General features: G+C 34.5%; 1 protein-coding gene across 22 annotated transcripts; it reads left to right on the forward strand.

The window, feature by feature from the left end:
* The first annotated feature begins 1,747 nt into the window (after positions 1–1,747).
* On the forward strand, positions 1,748–14,863 carry LOC107872916. 22 transcript variants are annotated; one of them, XM_016719585.2, is made up of 10 exons: positions 1,760–1,917; positions 2,010–2,041; positions 4,963–5,012; positions 5,138–5,185; positions 5,826–6,136; positions 6,292–6,371; positions 9,198–9,332; positions 10,786–10,837; positions 14,020–14,073; positions 14,278–14,863. In XM_016719585.2, exons 5-10 carry the CDS (start codon positions 6,051–6,053, stop codon positions 14,333–14,335), a joined length of 465 nt encoding a protein of 154 aa, XP_016575071.1. In that variant the 5' UTR covers positions 1,760–1,917; positions 2,010–2,041; positions 4,963–5,012; positions 5,138–5,185; positions 5,826–6,050; the 3' UTR covers positions 14,336–14,863. The 22 variants fall into 22 exon arrangements, 13 of the variants coding, with proteins under 13 accessions (XP_047269535.1, XP_016575071.1, XP_016575069.1 ...); XM_047413575.1 differs by having other exon boundaries at positions 1,767–1,917; positions 1,997–2,041; XR_007056513.1 differs by lacking the exons at positions 4,963–5,012; positions 10,786–10,837 and adding an exon at positions 11,322–12,517 and having other exon boundaries at positions 14,299–14,863.
* Positions 14,864–20,731: the final 5,868 nt, after the last annotated feature.

Below are 20,731 nucleotides of genomic sequence, written 5' to 3' on the forward strand. Positions count from 1 at the left end.
AAATTGGTCAATTGATCAATCTACTCAGGACGAACATACTTAATTGATCGTGTAATTACCATGAGATTAATTGAAACTGTAATTGAACTTATTAATTCATATTTTATTTTAGTAATCAATTTAGTTATTACTAATAATGACTTAATGTGAATCAATAGATGACTAATATGTTACAACAGATGAGTAATCTGTTGGAAATGACTAAACAGCTATAGACATATGTTGCAACAAATGACTCACTTGTTACAACAACTAATTCATCTATTGAAAATTATCAAACAGATATAGACATCTGTTGCAACAGATGACTAAGTTGTTGCAACATATGACTCATCTATTGGAAATTACAAAATAGACAAAATATGTGTTGAAAAATAATTTAAAATACTAAAGCTCAAATATTTTTTAGGAGAACTCAAGCGTTTTCCCCCTTATCTAAGGTTTTGTCTTCAATTTTAGTTAAATCAGTTTAATTATTATTAATAATTGCTTAATTTGAATCAACAAATGACTAACCTGTTATAAACATTTATTGCAACAGACGACTAACTTGTTGCAACATATAGGTGATCTGTTGGAAAACAATTAAAATACTAGGGAACTCAAACATTTTTAGGAGAACTCAAATTTTTGTCCTATTGTCTTAAAGACTTATCTTTAATTTTAGCTAAATCAATTTAGTTATTACTAATAATTGCTTAATTTGAATCAACAGATGACTAACATGTTGCACTAGATGATTCATCTGTTGGAAATTATCAAACATATAGAAAATTAAATAGATGGGTTATCCATTAGAAAATAATTAAAATACTATGGAACTTAAATGTTTTTAGGATAACTCAAACGTTTGTCCCCTCGATCCTTTTGCATTTGATGTATGATACACTATTTTTATCTTTTCTACCTGTTTCATGAAATTTTTTATGCATTTCACGTATTCGTTGTGCCCTTGTTGAATTTTTTAGTATTTTTGTAAGTCAAATTTTGTTCGTATATCACTTGGACATTACTTCATAGGTGATTTTGTAAGTATAATTATGATTTTTGTTGAATTTTTTATTTGATATATTTGCTACTGCTACAATGGATAGAACGTACAACATGAATCCAATATATGAGTCATTTATTACAACAAGTGAGTAATCTGTTGCAATATATGACTAATTTGTTGCAACAAATGACCCATATGTTGGATTCATGTTACAACCCTTAATACAAATCCAACAGATGAGTAATCTGTTGCAACAGATTAGTCATATATGTTGCAACAGATTACTCATATGTTGCAATAGATTAGTCAATATATCGCAACAGATTACACATCTGTGCAACAAATTACTCATCTGTTGGATTTACGTTACATGTTTTACCTACTGTTGAAAAAACAGCAGTAACAGATACACCCAGATGAAAAATTCAATTAAAAATTATAATTTTACTTATTAAAATCACCTATAAGTAATTTTCAAATAATATACGAATAAAATTTGACCTAAAAAAATTTGATCAAGTAGCAATAGTAGCGGTAACAACAATGTTCAACAACAATAAACAATAAAAATAGAGAAAACTTCAATAAATAAGAAGAGAGAAAAATATACCTTTTTTTCCTCCATTTTTAATTATATTAGAAAACTTGTATAAATTATTTTCAATTTTTTTTTTTTTTTTTACTTTCTTAATCCTTAATATCTCCGCTCAATTATTAAAAATTGTGCGAACCACACTTCATTTTAAAAACTCTAAGCAAGGGCGCTAGTTTGAATTTGCCTATTTAAGCACTAAGGGCGGTTTCATCCTTTCCAGTATAATTGATTATGTGTGCGTCACAAAAAGCAGAATTCACCTCTTTTCTTCTTGCTTGTCAGAAAGCGAATCCTCTAGGACCTTCGTATCCTTTCTTCCTCTTCCTCTGTATGTATATCTCTATGTTATTCTATGTATGTATATCTCTATGTATATAGTAAATAGTAAATCTCTAATTGCTTCCCAGCTCTTTCTCTCAGGTCGATTCTTCATTGTTCTTCGTTTATGATCTGTGAGTTCTCTTTCATATTATAGTTTAATTTGGAGTTTCTTTTTTATGTTTAATCTTGCTCCTTGCTCCGATTTGAGAATTGATTTGGAGTTTTTTTTTTTGGTTATGAGCTCAAATTTGGGGCTTTTTGGTTCTTTATTAGTGGTTATGAGCTCAATTTGAGGCTTTTTAGTTTTGGGGCTTTTTGATTCTTTTTTAGAAACCGAATTCAGAATAATAAGATTTACCGTCTGAAAAAATAAATTGTTGTGTTGTAATAAGATTAAATATCTCTCCTTGCATAGAAATTTCATGCGTTTTCTTTTATCTTGTACAATTTTGTTGAATTGAAGTGTGGCATAAGTAATTACCTGAGAATTGTCACATAGAAAACCCTCCATATGAGTGAAAATTGAGGCACTGAGCAAACCTTGGCTTAGAGAATAACCAAAGTTTACAAAATCACAGGGAGTTACAATTTAATGGAAGCTTAGCCCAAGTCTTGATTATGAACTGTGACTACAATATCAGCTCCCACTCTTTTACTGGTGGAATCTTTTAGTATGTCCTGCTATATTTATGTGAGAGTGTCTTCTTTTGGTTAATTTTTGTGATTTTTCAGTCCCTTCATAGCAAAAAAATATAATTCTTTATTGAATGTTAAATTGTTGTATACTGTTTGTATTCTCTTGCCATTTCTTCTGTCATTTTTCTCTTTTTTTCTTTTTCTCAATTACAGAATCTGTATTTTCTCTACGCAAGACTAACATGGTGATTAGTGGATATAAAGAATAAGAACAACGAAGAGAAACATGAAAGAATAAGCTTACAACATTCCAAAAATTTAAGGACGTGTTACTTGAATAAGCAGATGTAGACATATTTCTTGTCTCTTGGTTCCTCAAAATAAGTACCATTGAAATGGATCAAATTAGCATTATAGCAGTATTTTTAATCTTTCAATGAACTACCAAATTCAAAAGTACAAATGAGGGAGAACATAGACATCAATCACCTAGTCCAGGCAACATAGCTTGAAAGAGCTTATCAAGAGCTGAACAAGATTTGTAGTCTTTACTTTCCGACTTGAAAAAATTGGTTGATGGGTGTTTGGAGCTTTTATATATGCTTGATGATTTGATTCTTTCTCTAGATTGAGTTTCAAGATTTTATAGAATTTGCAATTCTATTTCTCGCTATCTACAATTTATACATCTTGTTTTTGTAGAAGAAGACTACTTTAAGTTATCCTCTTTGTGTAGAAGATTAGAAGATTGCTTTGTGGTTATTGTACAAGTACTTTTTTATCTATTAATCTCCTATATTGAAAAAATTAATTTTACTGACTGTGTAAAAACTGCAAATGTTCTCATCAAGTGCTCCAAAAATAGTACGCAGTATATAACTTAGCTTAGCAATATTAGAAAAACTGGTTTTCATATGCATGTTGCTTGTGTTTTATCCCGTAGAATTAGTTGAGATGTGTGAAAGCTAAAACACAAAATAAAGTTATGTTTCTTTTTAAATTTCTTTCTGTTGTGTTCTTGAATTTACCTTTCTACTTTTTTAGAGGTAGAGGTATGGACTGCGTACATCTTACCCTCCTCAGACCTCATTATGTGGGAATACACTGAGTTTGTTGTTGTTGTTGTTGTGTTCTTGAATTTGCTTCCGCAGGATGCACTTGATATTGAAAACACAACACATACTTGTAATGAGACAATCTAAAATTACAAACATCCATATAATGAGCAATGAAGTAACTAACATTGTATCTAATTTCGCACTGAATAAAGGACACAGGAACAACACATTTGTATACCTAAAAGAAGAGATCTCCTATTGGTTCTATCAGAGGACAGAACTTTTTGTTTTGAAAAAAATCTCTTGTTTGTTTATATTCAATGTCTGTATAAAGAGTTGGGGTCCATTGAGTCTTATGTTCGTTTCTTGCTTTAGATATTTCATCTGACTTCTTGTTGATATTCTTTCCTATTTCCTTAATTCAGTGAGGAATAGTTGTTTTAATGTCAACATTCTTTTCTATTATCTTAATTCGGTGAGGAATACTTGTCTTGCTATCAACTTTGGTGAACTTCTGATTATTTTCAATATATGTCTGTAATTTGATCACTGTAAAGATATGTCCTCTTCATCGATATGAGGTAGGAGTAAGGTGTAAATGTATTCTACAAGTTTACGTTCCCCAGACTCTATATGTGAAAATACAAATATCTGTAATTTAATCACTGTAAAGATATGTTCTGTTTATCGGCATGAGATAGGAGTAAGGTGTAAGTGTACAAGTTTACCTTCCCCACACTCTACATGTGGGAATACACAGGGTATGATGTTGTTGTTGTTGTTGTACACTCCAATCGGTAAAATTTTAATTCCGAATCTACGTGCTTAAATTTTCATTTAGTAGTATAGTACCCTGGAATGTGCTAGGCAGAATGCCATGGTGAGATGGCGTTGTAATAACAGAGTTGATGTTGAGCTCATTGATGATGCACTCTGATTTGTACCACCATGTTGCACACAATTTATGCTATGCTCCAAACAACATTCCAAAATCTCCAAATTTAGTATTACATCATCAACATTAATATAATGGAGGCTAACTAAAAGCCTCTGTAAAGATTATAGATCTACATAAAGGGGTGATAATGCAAAAAAAAATAAGAAAGCGACTTTTAGGTGTGCCTTGGTGTACAGCATGAGATAGATAAGAAGATTTTGTAACATTATTTTTGTTTCGCCTTGTATATGTGATATTAATCTATCGTTTTAATACAAATTATGAGAAAGTAATCCAGAGACTAATGAGTACGGCGTCTTAGTTATTGCGGGAAAAAGTGAAGCTTACAAAAATACGCTTAATTTGCTACTAAGTTTCAATTTAACTTCAGTTTGTCTTCACCTTGCCTATTTTCCAACAGGCTATGAATGCTTCTACGTGCTATTTGTTATTCTGGATTACATTGACTGGGTATATGTTTTATCAGTTTGCGTCTCTTACTGTTCAATTCTGATAAATTTTAACAGTTCCTTTATATGACTCTATTAGAATTTGGACACTTAGTGATAACCTTTTGCAATTATTTTCGCCTACAGTATGAATTTACGAATCTGCAACTATTTCTACCACACTTCTAGCTAGAGGTATGTTCTTGCATGTTTTTAAGCCCTTCATTCTGTTTTGTTTTCCTATACATCAGTTCTTTCTATCTTGAATTTTTTTGTGAGGTATGATTTGGTTTGTTATTACTATTTTTAAGTGTTATCGTGAACTTTTTTTACTTCTTTCTGTATAGGGAACAAAACAAAGTAAACATATAATATATGTCATATATTCAGGATAGATAAGTTGGTGTTCAAATGTCAAACGAAAGTAATAAAAATAATCTGAATACTGAAAAAGTCTACGCTGATAAAAAAGCTAGACGACGTGAATCATACATGTTGATGCAATCCGATAAGAAAAATACCTTTCTAGCCTGGGCACGGTCAAACTCAGTTGCATCATAGTGTCACTGGTGCTAGCTGCAGCACTGCCACATCATTTACTGTACCTTGGTCTAAGGACTTTACTACAGGTGAGATAATTGGATAGACTGCAGCTCATGCTTATCTCCTGTTAAAGCTCACTTTAACATCTTAAGAAGTAACTTCAATGTGGAGGAAGTAGTTCCAGGGCACTTAGATGCTTGGAAAAAGCCCACCAGTAACAAATTATGCTACCTTAAAAATAGTTCCTCAGTGTAAATTTTGTGTTGTCCAGTTAAACTTGATGTATGTGCAGGGCTTGTCCTTAACACACCTGCATTGACCACCACAACCTTTTGGCTTTCATCACTAAGGATCATGGAGTATGCCTGATTAACCCCAGGAGTAGGGTTCATCATGAGTCGGCTTGCAAGCACATTTTTTGACGGATTTCATTAAATTTGATATCACTGTTAGAAGTTGAGAGATTGTAATACTCTTTTCTTTTGTTATCAATGCTATATGGACATCTTTTTGAATTATGGTTGACACTACTCTTTCCTGTGCTCCACTGCTGCAAATGTTGATGTCGTACGCTTCTGCTACCTACCTTTTGAAAAACATCAGGTATAACAAAAAACTATTACTACACTGTCAAAGAATTTTTTTTACAAATTCTATCTACACATGATACCTTCTCCTCTATTTAAAAAAATTAATGTAAACTATGCACTACTTTTTATTATAATCTAAAAGTTTATTTTGATTCCAATCTTCCACAGATACTTTTTGTCAAGTGCCGATTCACACTACAAAAAAGACAGAGAAGTCAAAGTACAACACTATGTAAATAGCATCAAATGTAAATATTTAATTTTTAGTAAATATTTAGTATGGGATACATTTTAAATTGCATATTATTTTTGAGTTTGTACATTGTCATTATTTTGTAGTAACCTATTTGATATAAAGTAGTTGATCTATCAGTACCTACAAGCTGTAATCTAATAGTAGAGATAGTTGTGTAACAAGTCTTCAAAACTTAAAGGCGTAACTGTTCTTCTTCCTTGATAATTTTTTTTAATAAAACTACAATTAAGATTTTTTTCTAATGACCATTGAGTCCGGGTTAGCTTTAGCGTACCTCCTAGTAGTAAGTGTTTTAGGAAACTGAACACAGTAGTATGTATGACCAAAGGTTGTGATAGGGTGGTAAGAATCCCTCCTCCATTAACCTGAGGTATTGGTGTCGTGCCCAAGGAATGGAGTCGCCTTTGGTAGGCAGCACTTTATCCCCAAAGTGGGACTTTTTAGCGCAAATTCTGATTAGTAGTCGGGTTCCAAAGTGGGTATCAGACACCTGATGGTAAACCAAAAGAAAGTAGTATGTTAGCTGAATTATTTATCAGGAGGGGAAAGGAGGGGAGAAAAAGTTGTTCCGACTCGCTAAGGCTAGGGAGAGGAAGGGTCGTGACCTCGATCAGGTGAGGTGCATTAAGGGGGAGGACGGTAGAGTGTTGGTGGAGGACGGCCACATAAAGAAGAGATGGCAGTCGTACTGTCATAGGCTCTTGAATGACGAGGGGGACAGAGCTATTGTGTTAGGGGAACTGGAGCACTCAGGGGAGTGTCGGGATTTTAGCTATTGTAGACGTTTTAAGGTAGACGAGGTTAGACAGGCAGTTCGCAGGATGCGAAGGGGTAGGGCGACGGGGCCGGATGAGATACCGGTGGAGTTTTGGAAGTTCGTTGGAGAGGCTGGTGTAAGGTGGTTGACTGCATTGTTCAATGAAATTTTCAGGACGGCAAAGATGCCCGAGGCGTGGAGGTGGAGTACCATGATCCCCCTCTATAAGAATAAGGGGGACATTCAGTGTTGCAATAACTATAGGGGGATTAAGTTACTGAGTCACTCTATGAAGATCTGGGAGAGAGTGGTCGAGGTGAGGCTGAGACGGATAGTGTCTATTTCGGAAAACCAGTTCGGATTTATGCCCGGCCGCTCGACGACGGAGGCAATCCACCTGGTACGGAGGTTGGTGGAGCAGTATAGGGAGAGGAAGAAGGATCTGCACATGGTGTTCATCGACCTGGAAAAGGCGTACGACAAAGTCCCCAAGGAAGTGCTTTGGAGATGCTTGGAGGTGAGTGGAGTACCGCAGGCATATATCAGAGTAATTAAGGATATGTATGAGGGAGCGAAAACCCAGGTGAGGACGGCGGGAGGAGACTCAGAGCATTTCACTGTTCTGACAGGATTGCATCAGGGATCTACTCTTAGTCCCTTTTTGTTTGCGTTAGTAATGGATGTGTTGACGCGGCGTATCCAAGGGGAGGTGCCGTGGTGTATGCTTTTTGCAGACGATGTAGTCCTGATAGATGAGACTCGAGGGGGTGTGAATGACAAATTAGAGTTGTGGAGGCAAACTCTGGAGTCTAAAGGGTTCAGGGTGAGCAGAACCAAGACAGAGTATGTGGAATGTAAGTTTAATGACGTGAAGCGGGAGAATGAGGTAGTAGTGAGGCTAGAAGCACAGGAGGTTGGGAAGACGGATAAGTTCAAGTATCTCGGGTCCGTGATCCAGAGTAGCGGTGAGATTGACGAGGATGTCTCGCACCGTATTGGGGCGGGATGGATGAAGTGGAAACTCGCATCGGGGGTGCTGTGTGATAAGAAGGTGCCGCCCAAGCTTAAAGGCAAATTCTATAGGGTGGTAGTCCGTCCGGCCTTGCTGTATGGAGCGGAGTGTTGGCCAGTTAAAAACTCCCACATCCAAAGAATGAAGGTGGCAGAAATGCGGATGTTGCGCTGGATGTGTGGACTGACCCGAGGGGATAGAGTTCGGAATGAGACTATCCGGGAGAAGGTTGGTGTGACTTCAGTGGAGTGTAAGATGCGGGAAGCACGATTGAGATGGTTCGGACACGTGAAGAGGAGGGGCATGGATGCCCCGGTCCGTAGGTGTGAGAGGCTAGCGTTGGATGGTTTTAGACGGGGTAGGGGTAGACCGAAGAAGTACTGGGGTGAGGTGATTAGGCGGGACATGGAACAGTTACAGCTCACCGAGGACATAACCCTAGATAGGAAGGTCTGGAAGATGCGAATTACGGCAGAGGATTAGGGCCAGTTCGGGTCGCTAGTGTAGGGAATTAATTGGTGGGGGTGTATTCCTGTTATGATTCCGTATTCAATGTTCCGTGTTCCGTGTTCCATGTTTATTACGAATATGTGTGCTTTCCTCTGCTTTATACTCCTACATTCATGCTTTACTCTGCTTTATATTCCTTATGGGTGCCGTATCTATGTTATGTCATCTGCTTCTGTGCTGTACTATGTGTTTGTGTGATATCTCGTGACTTGAGCCGGGGGTCTTTCGGAAACAGCCTTTCTACCTCATCAGAGGTAGAGGTATGGACTGCGTACATCTTACCCCCCCCAGACCCCACTAAGTGGGAATACACTGGGTTTGTTGTTGTTGTATTTAGTATGGGATACAAATATCTGATGTAAACAATGCAATTACAACTGATATAAACTCTTGTAAACCCCATATTACTACATTATATATTTGAGGGTTTTGACATGCATGCTTGCAGTCAAATTAAATTTGGCTTGAGGGTAATTTCGTCATTTCAAGGGTTGTGCTGATGGGCTAGCTGTTGCCTTTTTTTTTTTTGGTTTCCCAAGGTATGCCACAGCCGGCAGGCGTGAGACTAATCTCCGTTCCTCGGTCAGCGCATTTTGCGGTAGGAACTGGCCACAGAGTTTGCTCCATTCGCCAGAGGCGGAGCTGTTGCCTCTTTATTACGCGTGTGATATTGAGTATGTGTTGTTCTCTCCGTTCCTCTCCCATTTCTGTCGCCTTCTTTGTTACCATTATTAAATAGGCAATGACCAACAAAGGAGAACCGAAATTAGCGTTGCTTTGCTTCTTTTCTGCCGGGTATATCCTGCTGCTTCAATTTTTGATTGCACAGGTTTTGTTCGGCTTTTTGACTTTTCGATTATCCAAATTTTGTCTGCTGTGACCAAGCTTGTTTGTCAAGTTAATAACTCAAATGGTCACTCAACTTTGGACTTTTATCTTAGAAAGTCACTCAACTTTGGACTTTTATCCCAGAAAGTAACTCAACTTTGATCTTTACTCAGAAAGTCACTCAACTTTCACATTTTTACTCAGAAAGTCACTCAATTTTCACTTTTTTACTCAGAAAGTCATCCAAACTGAGTGACTTTCTGAGTTAAAATGTGAAAGTTGAGTGACTTTCTGAGTTAACATGTGAAAGTTGAGTGACTTTCTAAGTAAAAATGTGAAAGTTGAGTGACTTTATGAGTAAAGATGAAAGTTGAGTGATTTTCTGGGATAAAAAATCAAAGTTGAGTGTCCATTTGAGTTATTAACTCCTTGTTTGTCTTAAGGATTTGTGAAATAGGGGTTTTCCAGTGTCAGTGAACTGACATTACTGTTTTTGTTGTGACAGATTTCATTGGTTTGGAAATTTTGAATTCTTTGTCGCAAAATTTGAACTTGTTCTTACCGGTTTGCATACTGGTTTAATGAAATTAGGGTTAGTGTTCGACCCTTCTTTGCTACTTTCTGGAGTTTTTTAGAGCTTATTTTAGGGATAAGGAATTGAATTTCCCCTGCATTAGTGAAATTGTCCTTTGTGTTGTACAAAATTCGATCTGTGTGGTAATTTGGATTTGTGCTTTGCGATTGAGATATATAGTCAAATTAAACCCGAGTTAACGAAATTTGCGTTTGGGCTGTAAAAAAAAAATCTGTTCGGAAATTGCGAGTTGTGTCTCGTAGTTAATAGTGGGTTGTATTGCTGCTGCTCGCTGCAATGTCTAAGCTTTTGGTTCTATGATTTTTCCATTTCTTCCTACCAGTAGTGTGTTGGCTGGTTTTTAAACTCCATAGCTGCTTCAATGATACACGCTTTAATGTATTCCTTTTCACTTTTACAGTTCATCTATTCATCAAAAATTTTGCGCTTACCTTCGTCTTTATATCGCGTCAATTAGTAATATAGTACTTAACAGATAGGAGCTTGAATGTGTGCTATTTACTTGAAATTTTGTTCTAAGCTTCATTATTCATTATGTGAGAAGTCACAGCCATCCTTGGTCCAACTGTTAAGGTTTTATCTGCTTTCGGTTTACGTCGATACACAAATTTGTCCCTTGGATTTTAACCTAAAATATATTGCAACAGTTTATTTTGAGCTCATTTTTATACGGTTTTCAATTATGGCTTCCTATTCTAATGTAGGATTCACCATAAATGTCATGTGTTCTACAGAAGCTTGCTCTCCATATCAAAGGTCACAATGTACTTTGTAACTCATTTGTTTCATTGCTTAGAGTCCACTTCATTTTCCGAAAACAAGTGATACAAATTTTTGATACTTTGGTAGCAAGATCGATGAGAGATTTTTCCAGAAATTTTGTTTTCCTTTTTGGTTAATTGAAGTCTTGGCTTTTTCTACTTGCACATGAACTATTGCTTGTTTTCCTAGCCTCCATTATTGTATTTTCATGTTGTTGTTACTGCTTATGGTTGTTCTCATTTCTTCCATTTGTTTGGAGCCGAGGTTCTAACGGAAACAGCCTCTCATCCTTTTTAAGGAAGAGGTAAGGTCTGTGTACACACTGCCCTCCCCATCTCCCCATCTGTATGTATGTTGTTGGTACTTGTACATGAAAAAGGTTAGTTTGTGAGATTGTTAGGTCTTCATTTAGATTACGGTTGTAGTTTGTTGACTGAGTGGAATAACTGTCTGTATAATGGCTGTCTTACATGGACAGGAACAGTGTAAATGTGAAGTGACTATTTGACAGAAGCTGCAACTAGCTGGACATTGGGAAGCTTGATTTCAGCACTAAATAGCTTAGGGTTTTTACATTTTCAGTGGAGAACTTTCTTTTGGAATGAAATGAGCCTGAACGCAGCAAAATGAGTATAGAGGATTTAATTACAGACAACTATTCGGGGATAGTAGGATTGAGGTGTAGAGTGGTTGATTAAGTTAAGTGCTTTCAGCCAAGAGGAGTTGTTGGTTGAGTTTGAAAAAAGGAATCATATTAAAACAAGTATTTGGAGGCTATCTGAATTCTTACTCTTAAATACTTCTCCCTCCGTTTCAAAAAGAATGACCTACTTTGGCTTGACACAAAGTTTAAGAAAATAAAGTTGATTTTTGAATAGTTGTGTCAAATGTACCAAAATGTCTTTTAATCTTGTGGCCATAAACATGCCATGTGGAAAGTTGAAATTAAAGTATTACCAAAAAAGGAAAAGGGTCATTCTTTTCTAAATGGACTAAAAAGGAAAGTAAGTCATTCTTTTTTAAACGGAGGGAGTATTAGAATTACTTAATATTATATCATAATGGGCTTTGAACCATTTGAAGGAACATACTCTATAGAACTTGCGATTTTTACCAAAAGATATAACAAAGCTAATAAAGTAGAAGTTATGCTATTCAACTTGGTAAAAGTTACTTATCAGTAATGAATTACAAAAAGTTACCAATCTTGTTTACCTTTAACCAAGACTAAGATGGTTCAAGAAAACACTGTTCCTTAAGCTTGGCCATGTTCCAATTCTTGGCTGGAAAATCATTAATTCGTCTGAATTACATGACCAGCAATTGCATGAAAGAGGATTGGATGAATTATTTATAGTAAGTTACATAATACAAACTGATACATAATTTGACATAATTTCTGCTCCTGAAAATCCTGTAGCACTTAAGAGTGCGCTGAATATTCATTCAGCTTAACTTTCAAAAGTAAGTCACGGATAAAGTTGTGTAGATAGAGTTGATACACACAGTGAAATAGTTATAGCATATTTGCTTTTTCCATTTATAAATTGAGCTGAAATTACTTTTAAATTGTTGCTCCTTCACAGGTAAATACGAGTGTAAAAGATTTATCTTACTGTACTACAGAACAGATTTTATGGTAAGATAAAGTGATTGCCTTCCAAGTTGATGAAGGTTAGACGATCGATTAGTGAGAATTCACATAGTTGAATCTAACTTGCGACATAGTAGTTGGGTTTTTCTAATCCACAATAACCTTACTATGGCAATTCTATTTCCATAATTTGAATTTTCCTGGATGCTTATCACACTAATCTTACAATCTCCATTCAGTTCCCTATAAAGAGCTAAACTCAACACCCTGCTACTTTTTGGATGGTCATTTGGGTGATTTCAAAATTTACCTGCTTTCATTTCAGTTTATTGAGAATAGGATGTCTTCTTTAACAAGGTGGGAATTGGAACTTTCACCAACAACTAAAAAGGTGAAATTAAAGTTTAGATAGTCAACCAACTAAGCTACTAAAATTTCTGGAAGTGAATTGAGTTACATAAACATTCATTCATTTGTGGAAGCTTCTAAGATAAAAAGAACAGTTCGGTTTAATAAAACTTTGAATTACCAATATGGTTTTGAATGTTATCGATTAAGCTTATCGATTTGTAGATATTAGAGTTTTTTGATATACCATTTGCTTTATTTGTTTTTATATTTTCATTTGGAGTTATGCTAAAGATAAGAAATTTACTGTAACATAAGTGGAAAAGGAGGTGGAGGGGTTGTTATGATTGGTGCTTTTGTGGTTCCTTTGCCTATTTTATTTGCTTTTTAACTATATCTCACCTACTATTTCCTCTGTAAGTTTCTTCTACCTTTTTTTGTTTAGATTTTGATTATGTTTTGTCATTTGAAGTTACATTTGTTGTTGTTGTTGTTGTTGTTGTTTCTTTAGTATATTTTTTCTGGTTTTGTGTTCTTTGTTAGTCTAACTGCAAGGTATTTGTTTTTTCTCTCTCTCTCTTTTTCCCACCTCAACATCTAAAGAATGCAATGCTAATATGTAAATATGCTTCAGTGTGCCAGTTCACCTTTTCCCTTTCTATTACAACTCTCCCAAAATCCAATCTCTACCCACCCTTCGTCTATAATCTGTTACAACCATCTTCTATCTTTCAGCTTCTGCTTGTGTTGTAGTATATGCATAATCTTGGTCTTCCATTCCTTTTTGATAGTCTCGCACACCAAGTGATGTCTTCGCACCAATTGAGGTCTTTCCCATTGCGGTAGTAAGACTAAGCAAATATTTCGGGATTGTCTTGTATTCAGCTTATTGTGTGATAGTCTCCTATACCCCTGAGAATTTGAACTTCATAACATAAATGCTAAACAAACTGCTCCAATTTGCAACATCACATAACAAAGGTAAATGATGAGACCTATTGATACTAAATGAAATACTGAAACTTAACATAAATAAGAAACTCCGACTGCCACTAAAAGTAAAAATAGTAGAAAACTCCCATGGTTTCCGTTTCTTCCCTATCTTGTATCTGCATTTTTTAAACCTTTGTTTTCCTTCAACTGATCTTAAAAATTCCAGGTTCACTTTTGATTCCTCTGATAATCTTAAAAGATTTAATTTTTCCGTTGTTGTAATTTTGTTTGACTTGTGCAGTAAATCTTGGAAGTTGGAAGCTGCGACAAAGTTCAAGTCTTGCTCTCTTAGTAGGTAAGTGCTTCACCAATTCTGCCAATTTCTGAAAAAAAAAAACTAAGGATTTTATTCATTAGAGGCTTTAAGAAAGAGTCAGCTTTTATACCTTTTGACTACCCAACTTTGATTTTGTGATTTTTTTTTTTTTTTAATTAATAATGGACTGTCATCTAGTAGTCAGTATGGAAAAATCCCTTGTACCAATTAAACACTTGCCAGCACAATATACTTTTTTTGTAGAGACGCAACTACTGCACATATGAAGGACAACCAGTAATCAAAGTTATGGAGGGAATGGAATAAAGCAGATATCTCTCACACAGGAAATCAGCCTGTACCAAAGAACTTTAGCCCCTCCAATTAACCAATTAACTAGTATCAGGGAACCAACCTCAATTACAATCTTTTCTATATGGTACTGGCACATTCGCAAAAAAAAAAAAAAGAAGTTCAACACTGATGTAACATAACTGTGTTAGCTTCTTCACCAATACTGAAAATATTCAACTCTTACACAAAAACTTCAACCAAAAAATGACATTACATTTTGCTACACATTCCTGTTAAACTTTTCATTTTCCCGTATAAACTGCTCCTTCAAAATACTGTTCTTCTCAATTTTACTGTGCAACAGGTTTCATCGCAGGCCAAGGATGCACAACTTTTTGTTATCTATGTAAATACAATGTATATAATCTCTTGTAAAACTTGGCTCCATGATAAATACTATGAAGTAAATCGTTTGTCCTGCACATTGATGCATTAAATTTCTGCACATTGATGCATTAAATTTAATTTTTTTTTACATGCATTGCGTTGGCCCCTACCCCCTAGTATATATATAATAGTTATATCTATGGTAGACTCACAATATCTTGCAATGTTGGGCCCGTGCTCCACGGGCCGTCTCTACCTAGTATAAAAATATTGGCAGACAATATTATACATCAGTATAAAATATATACAATTTTGATTATTTTTTAAAACAAAGTTCTAAAGTCTTGATACACAATATTATACTCTCTACTTGACACTATTGCAATAGTATCATACTCATAGAAACCACCTCAAAAGACTAAATTAAATTACCCAAAAATTCAAATTTAGGCTCTTCAATACGCAATCAATTTTTCACAACAATACTCATTCAAAACGAAGTTTATTTGTGAAAAATTGATTTTCAAGCCTTGAAGCTTTGAGCCTGAACGATGATTGAACATCAAGCTTGTAATTTTATCAGAATTCTTATACCGGTTAGATTTGTTTGGTAGATGTTTTATTAGTTTGTTCTGCAATAGGAGTAACATTAATTTATAAAAAAATTGTGTGCAAAATAAAAAAGTGGAGAAAAAAATCAGCATAAAAAATTTGCTTAGTTTTGCTTGAAAAAAAATTCCACCACTCAACAAATCTAAGCCTTACAATTAAGGATAATTAACAAAATAGTCAAACTTCTCTTAATTTTAAATTAATTACAAAATATATTGGATAAATAAAAACACATGTATCTTACAAATTTGATCTGTGTATCTATAATTTTTTAAGCTATGTATTTGAGCTTTGTATATCAGAAACACCCGACCCGATGTATCTAGGCTTTCTTAAGCTGTGTATCTCAGATACACCAATATTGTATATTTAGGTTTTTTTAAGCTGTGTATCTGAAATGTATCTTAGATACACGAAAATTTGTATTGTACAACTGAGCAATTACTTCGGTATGTAACAGTTGTGTATTTCAGATACATCCAAAATTTGTATTGTGTTACTTTGGTATGTCTTATAATTAGAGGCTAAACCTCTTATATTTTTATTGTTTGGCCTACAATTAATAATTATAATTAAAATGAATTAATTTAGGTAAGCATTGAAAACCTTACCTGAATTTTATAAGAAAAAAATTACCTAATATCACAACTTATCTAAACTACTTAAAATTTCTACCATTCTAATTAATTACTTAAATCTCGAATTTACCTTCTCTCTCTAAAATCATCGACTGCATCACTAAACTTACACCCCAACTTCTTTTTTCTCAATTGAAAATCTGCATCCCCCCTCTTCATCTTCAATTTCTCCATTAAGGGAGAACTTCTACAATACAACAACAATCAATAGAACAACATCAATAACAAATTAGCAAAGCCCCAATGAAGAACACCCTCTAAGCAATTTTTTCTTTTTTTCTATTGTCTAATTGAATTTCTGTCAGAGTTAACTCCAAAGGTTTGGGATTTCGTTCGATTCATTTTAAATCCAAAGGTCCGATTCCTTATTTTTTTCAAATAAAATCAAATTAGACGATGGTCTCAAACAGTTGCAAAACTCTCCCACAAGGCAAAACTTTCGATGCCGCAAGGTGAATTGAGGATGATATATTTGTTCTGCGGCTAATGATAGTGATGGCGACTTTGAGATGCTTGAGGTTTATTCAAAGGATATACATAAAGAATGATGTATCTGGTTGAAAATATGACAAAATTTATGTATCAAGATACTTTTTTGCTTTACTGATACATAATATGTATGTATCGAAATGAGATCTGTGTCACTAATACATAAGAAATTATGGATCTTGTAATACCCTGAACTTTTTCTAACTTAAATTCGTTCCTAGAATGTTAAGGGATGTCTTTCAAAATTAAATAAGCCTTCCATCGATACCAAATTAGCTCAAATCCAACACTCGGTGAAGAAGTTAGAGAATTTTTAAGTTGACAGTGTGCCAACTGGGCAGACACCGCATCGCAGTGAAGGACAATTTCATAATTTTCACTTTCAGTGGACCACAACGATGTTAGCGCATCGCGGTGAGGTCCAAATTCCTATTTTTTAATTTTTAGTGGACCTCCGCGATATTGTGCATCACAGAGAGGTCCATTTTTCCAATTGTCGAATTCTAGTAGTCCAACGCTATAGTGGCGGTCGCGTCGAAAGTCAAAATGACATTTCTATAGGGCACCGCGATGGTGGCGCGTCGCTTTGAAGTTTCAGGTCCCAAGTGTCAAAATTCAATGGGACAAAGAGATAGCTCCTCGTCGCGGAGGACCCTAATTTTCCAGTCGTCAGTTTTCAGTGAGCCACCGCGATAGTGGCGCATTGCGGTGGCCTATTAAATAGGGACCCCAGTTCATTTTTTTCAGTATCGTTTAGAAGTTAAAAGGGATATTTTGGACTTTTTTCAGGCCCCAATTCCGTTCAAACACAAGGTTTAAGACTATTACAAGCATCTTATGAGATTTTTCTCAACCAAAAACCCTAAGCTTCAACAATCAACCTCAAGAATCCTAAGATTCCACCATCATTTTTCCAAATTACTTCAAGATCAAGATTCCCAACACAAGAATTTCAAGAACCATCATTCAAGAGCACAAATAGTGTCTCAAAAGTAAGGTTGTTCATCTAGTTCATCATCTAAGGTATGTGGGGTCTTGAACAAGTATAAACCTTTCATCCTTATGCCCAAAACTTAATTATGATTTCAATTTTACTGAATATTCTATGATTTCCCATGAAATTTAAGTTAGGGTTGATGCCCAAATCCTCATTATTTTAGTTTATGAAATTATTATGATATTTAAGGCTCCAATTGCAAGAAATTTACATATGTTCATGTTTGAAATTATAATATTCGTATTATGAGTTATATACCATTATCTTAACTGAGATTGTTGAAAGCTTTTAAGATGGTTATTGAGCATGAAGTTTAAATCTGATTATTGATGTAATTATTGATGCATTAAAGCTTTATACTTTGAGTTCTAAGTACTATTGATGATTTTATAAGGAGATTATGATCTGAAGTCCTATTAACAAGTTTTGATTAGTGCTTTCAAAAGAAAAGATTGATATTTTGATCCTAAGCTAAGATAGGAATCCACATTATTTATATGGTTTAAAATTTAAAACAAAGAGAAGCATAATTGGTTTTAATTACGAACTCTTGTGCTATTTTAAGGTGGATTTCCTAAAATTCTGAGCAATAAGTATGAGAGTAGTATTTAGCACCAAGTTGGGTATAATTTCAAGGTCTTATACCCCAGAAGTACGAGTCACCGTAGGTTTTAAACGCCTATAGTGGGCTAAGATAGTGATCACTTAAGTTAAGGTTCTATTTCGATGGCAAAGGTAGAACAACTCTTCCCAACGTGGGCAAGACGTTAGACTCCATGTTAGCTCACATGGTTTATGTCAGTTAGAAGAAACTCCCTAAGTCCCAAAGTCACAAGATTTTCAAAGCTCCCAAAGCTTCTAAGTTTCAAAAGAAAAGAATGATAGAAAAGTTTTTATAAGAATAAGGGTTATGGCTCACTACTTTTACAAGTATGATTTGTTATACATGATTTTATATTTTGATATTTTAGATAATCAAGCTTATGTGGGTCATATACATCCAGCATGTATTTACTTTCTAATTACGATGATGTCTTACTTATGCATTATACCCTCATATACTCAGTACATCCTCAAAGTACTGATCCACATATATGTCTATGTGCTACATTGTCTTATAACGTAGGTTCAGGTGTTCAGTATTAGCAGCGTGAGTAGTTCGAGTATCTCTATCTACGCTCTCACGATTGTGAGTCCTCATGATTCGAAGGCCTATTTCTTCAGATTTTCAGCTTTCCTAGTATTTGATTTATTGTTTCAATTTAGTCTGAGTCAGTTGGGGAACTGTCCCAATGACTCTCTAGTTCTTTAGCAGTAGAGGCTTGTCGGACTACGAGTTTATCCACAGACTTTCAGTATTTGCTTCTCTGATAGTATCTGCATTTTATTCAGTTCAATTTTAGTATGATTTAACATTATTTCTTGACTAGTTTATCTTAAAGTAAGGTTCCGACATAGTAGAAGGCTCAAAGGGTTAACTTGGGGCTACTCATAGCCTTGAGCATCGTGTGACATCTCGGGATCAGATTTCGGGCCGTTATAGATGGATGAGCGTCTCTTGAAAATATATCAAAATTTATGTATCAAAATACTTTTTTTTTATGTTAATGATATATAAGACTTATGCATCGGGATAAGATTTGTGTTTTGATACATAACAACTATGTGTCAATTGTAGTGATTTTTTGATGGACTTGTGTGTGAATTTGGATTAATGGTGGTATTTCATCGGTTGAATGGTTTGAATGACGATGGTGGTGACATTTATGTGTTTTTCGATGAAAAAAAAGAAAGTTATTAATTTTTGGAAATGAAATTCAGCCGAAACAACGACCGGCAAGGAACGGTCTGATAGGTTAGAGCTTATGGTGGTTTTGAAGATGTTGTGGTTTCTCAAGTGATGCAAGTTCTTCGAAGGTGGAGTTTGGGCCGGTGTCAGCTCTTGCGATTTTTGAAATAGAGGGTTTGGCCGATTACAACTTACGGAGGTAATTAGGCATGACATGGGAAATTACAGATTACAGAGGACATGACCCTTGATAGAAAGATGTGGTGGATGCATAGTAGGGTAGAGGGTTAACAGGTAGGATTACGTCCGTAATAGTAGAGAAGAGTGCTCTGTTTGTATCTGTGTCTGTAGTTTCTTGTAGCCTCTTATTCGTGGTATTTTGGTGATGTCTATACTTTCGAATAACTAGTTTATAGTATTACTTTGTGGGTGCCTTATTTCCTTTATTATCTAGTGGTGTGATATTCTCTTTTATTGTTTTCTTTTATGCTTTTTGTTTGTTATACTGTTATATGTCTTGAGTCGAGGGTCTATCAGAAACAGTCTCTCTATTTAATCTGAGGTAGTGGTGTGGACTACGTACATTTTATCCTCCTAAACCCCACTTTTATGGAAATACACTGAGTATGTTGTTGTAGGATTTGACCGGTTAAAGTACTCTTATTAGTTCTTTTTAAAAAATTCTCTTAAGAAAGAACCAGTCACCTACTTGAAACTTTTTTAACACACATTAATTTCTTGTTAGGATGTATCGATTATCAAATTATGTATCCGAAAATCAAAATAAGAAATTTTATGTAATTCTAGGAATAACCTGTTGGAACTCATGTAAGTTTTACATTTTGTAAAGTAACTTTTCATTAAAATGAAGTTTTAATTAAGAAATGATATAGTTTAAGGGGGATAACGATAACATATCATAGTTTAAATATTAAAGTGACAATCATGAATACTTTAAGTGGATAACAACATCTCATAATTTAAGGTATTAAAATGATAATCATAAATAATTTAGGAGAATTTTAAGGTATTAACTCTAAATAAAATTATAAAACAAGTAAATAATCGAATTCTAAATTCTCCAACCCTAAAAGTATGAATCGCGCCGTTGTCTCTTCTCTCTTTCACTTTCCTCTATTTGGCATCTACATTCTTCAAAAGATAATGTCCCAACATTTGTTGTTACTCAAAATTTATGGCACGACTTTACCCAAGTTCAAACAGGCAATTTTTTTATGTTACTTAAATATTTAGTTATTTTTACGATATAACTAATAAATATTGCTAATTGCATATGAAATACAGAGGTAAAACAATATTATGCTATAATGTTCTAGATATTCTACTAATATATAAATGTTTGGTGGTACTATTAATTTGTCTTATTCTCTTTCTTTCATTTTTTTTTATTATTACTATTACTGCTATTATTTCTATTTCTATTCTATTTATTTATTTATTATTATTATTATATTATTATTTTTTTACTAT

The sequence above is a fragment of the Capsicum annuum genome, chromosome 6, assembly GCF_002878395.1.
Source record: "Capsicum annuum cultivar UCD-10X-F1 chromosome 6, UCD10Xv1.1, whole genome shotgun sequence".
In the NCBI taxonomy this organism is placed as follows: domain Eukaryota; kingdom Viridiplantae; phylum Streptophyta; class Magnoliopsida; order Solanales; family Solanaceae; genus Capsicum; species Capsicum annuum.

What these genes read in the sequence shown, in the direction of transcription:
- LOC107872916 (XM_016719585.2), top strand. Translation starts at nt 6,051, where the DNA reads ATGGTTGACACTACTCTTTCCTGTGCTCCACTGCTGCAAATGTTGATG. An exon ending in GCTTGCTCTCCATATCAAAG is followed by an intron (nt 10,838 to 14,019) that starts GTCACAATGTAC and finishes TGACTTGTGCAG; the next exon opens with TAAATCTTGGAAGTTGGAAG. An exon ending in AAGTCTTGCTCTCTTAGTAG is followed by an intron (nt 14,074 to 14,277) that starts GTAAGTGCTTCA and finishes AACACTTGCCAG; the next exon opens with CACAATATACTTTTTTTGTA.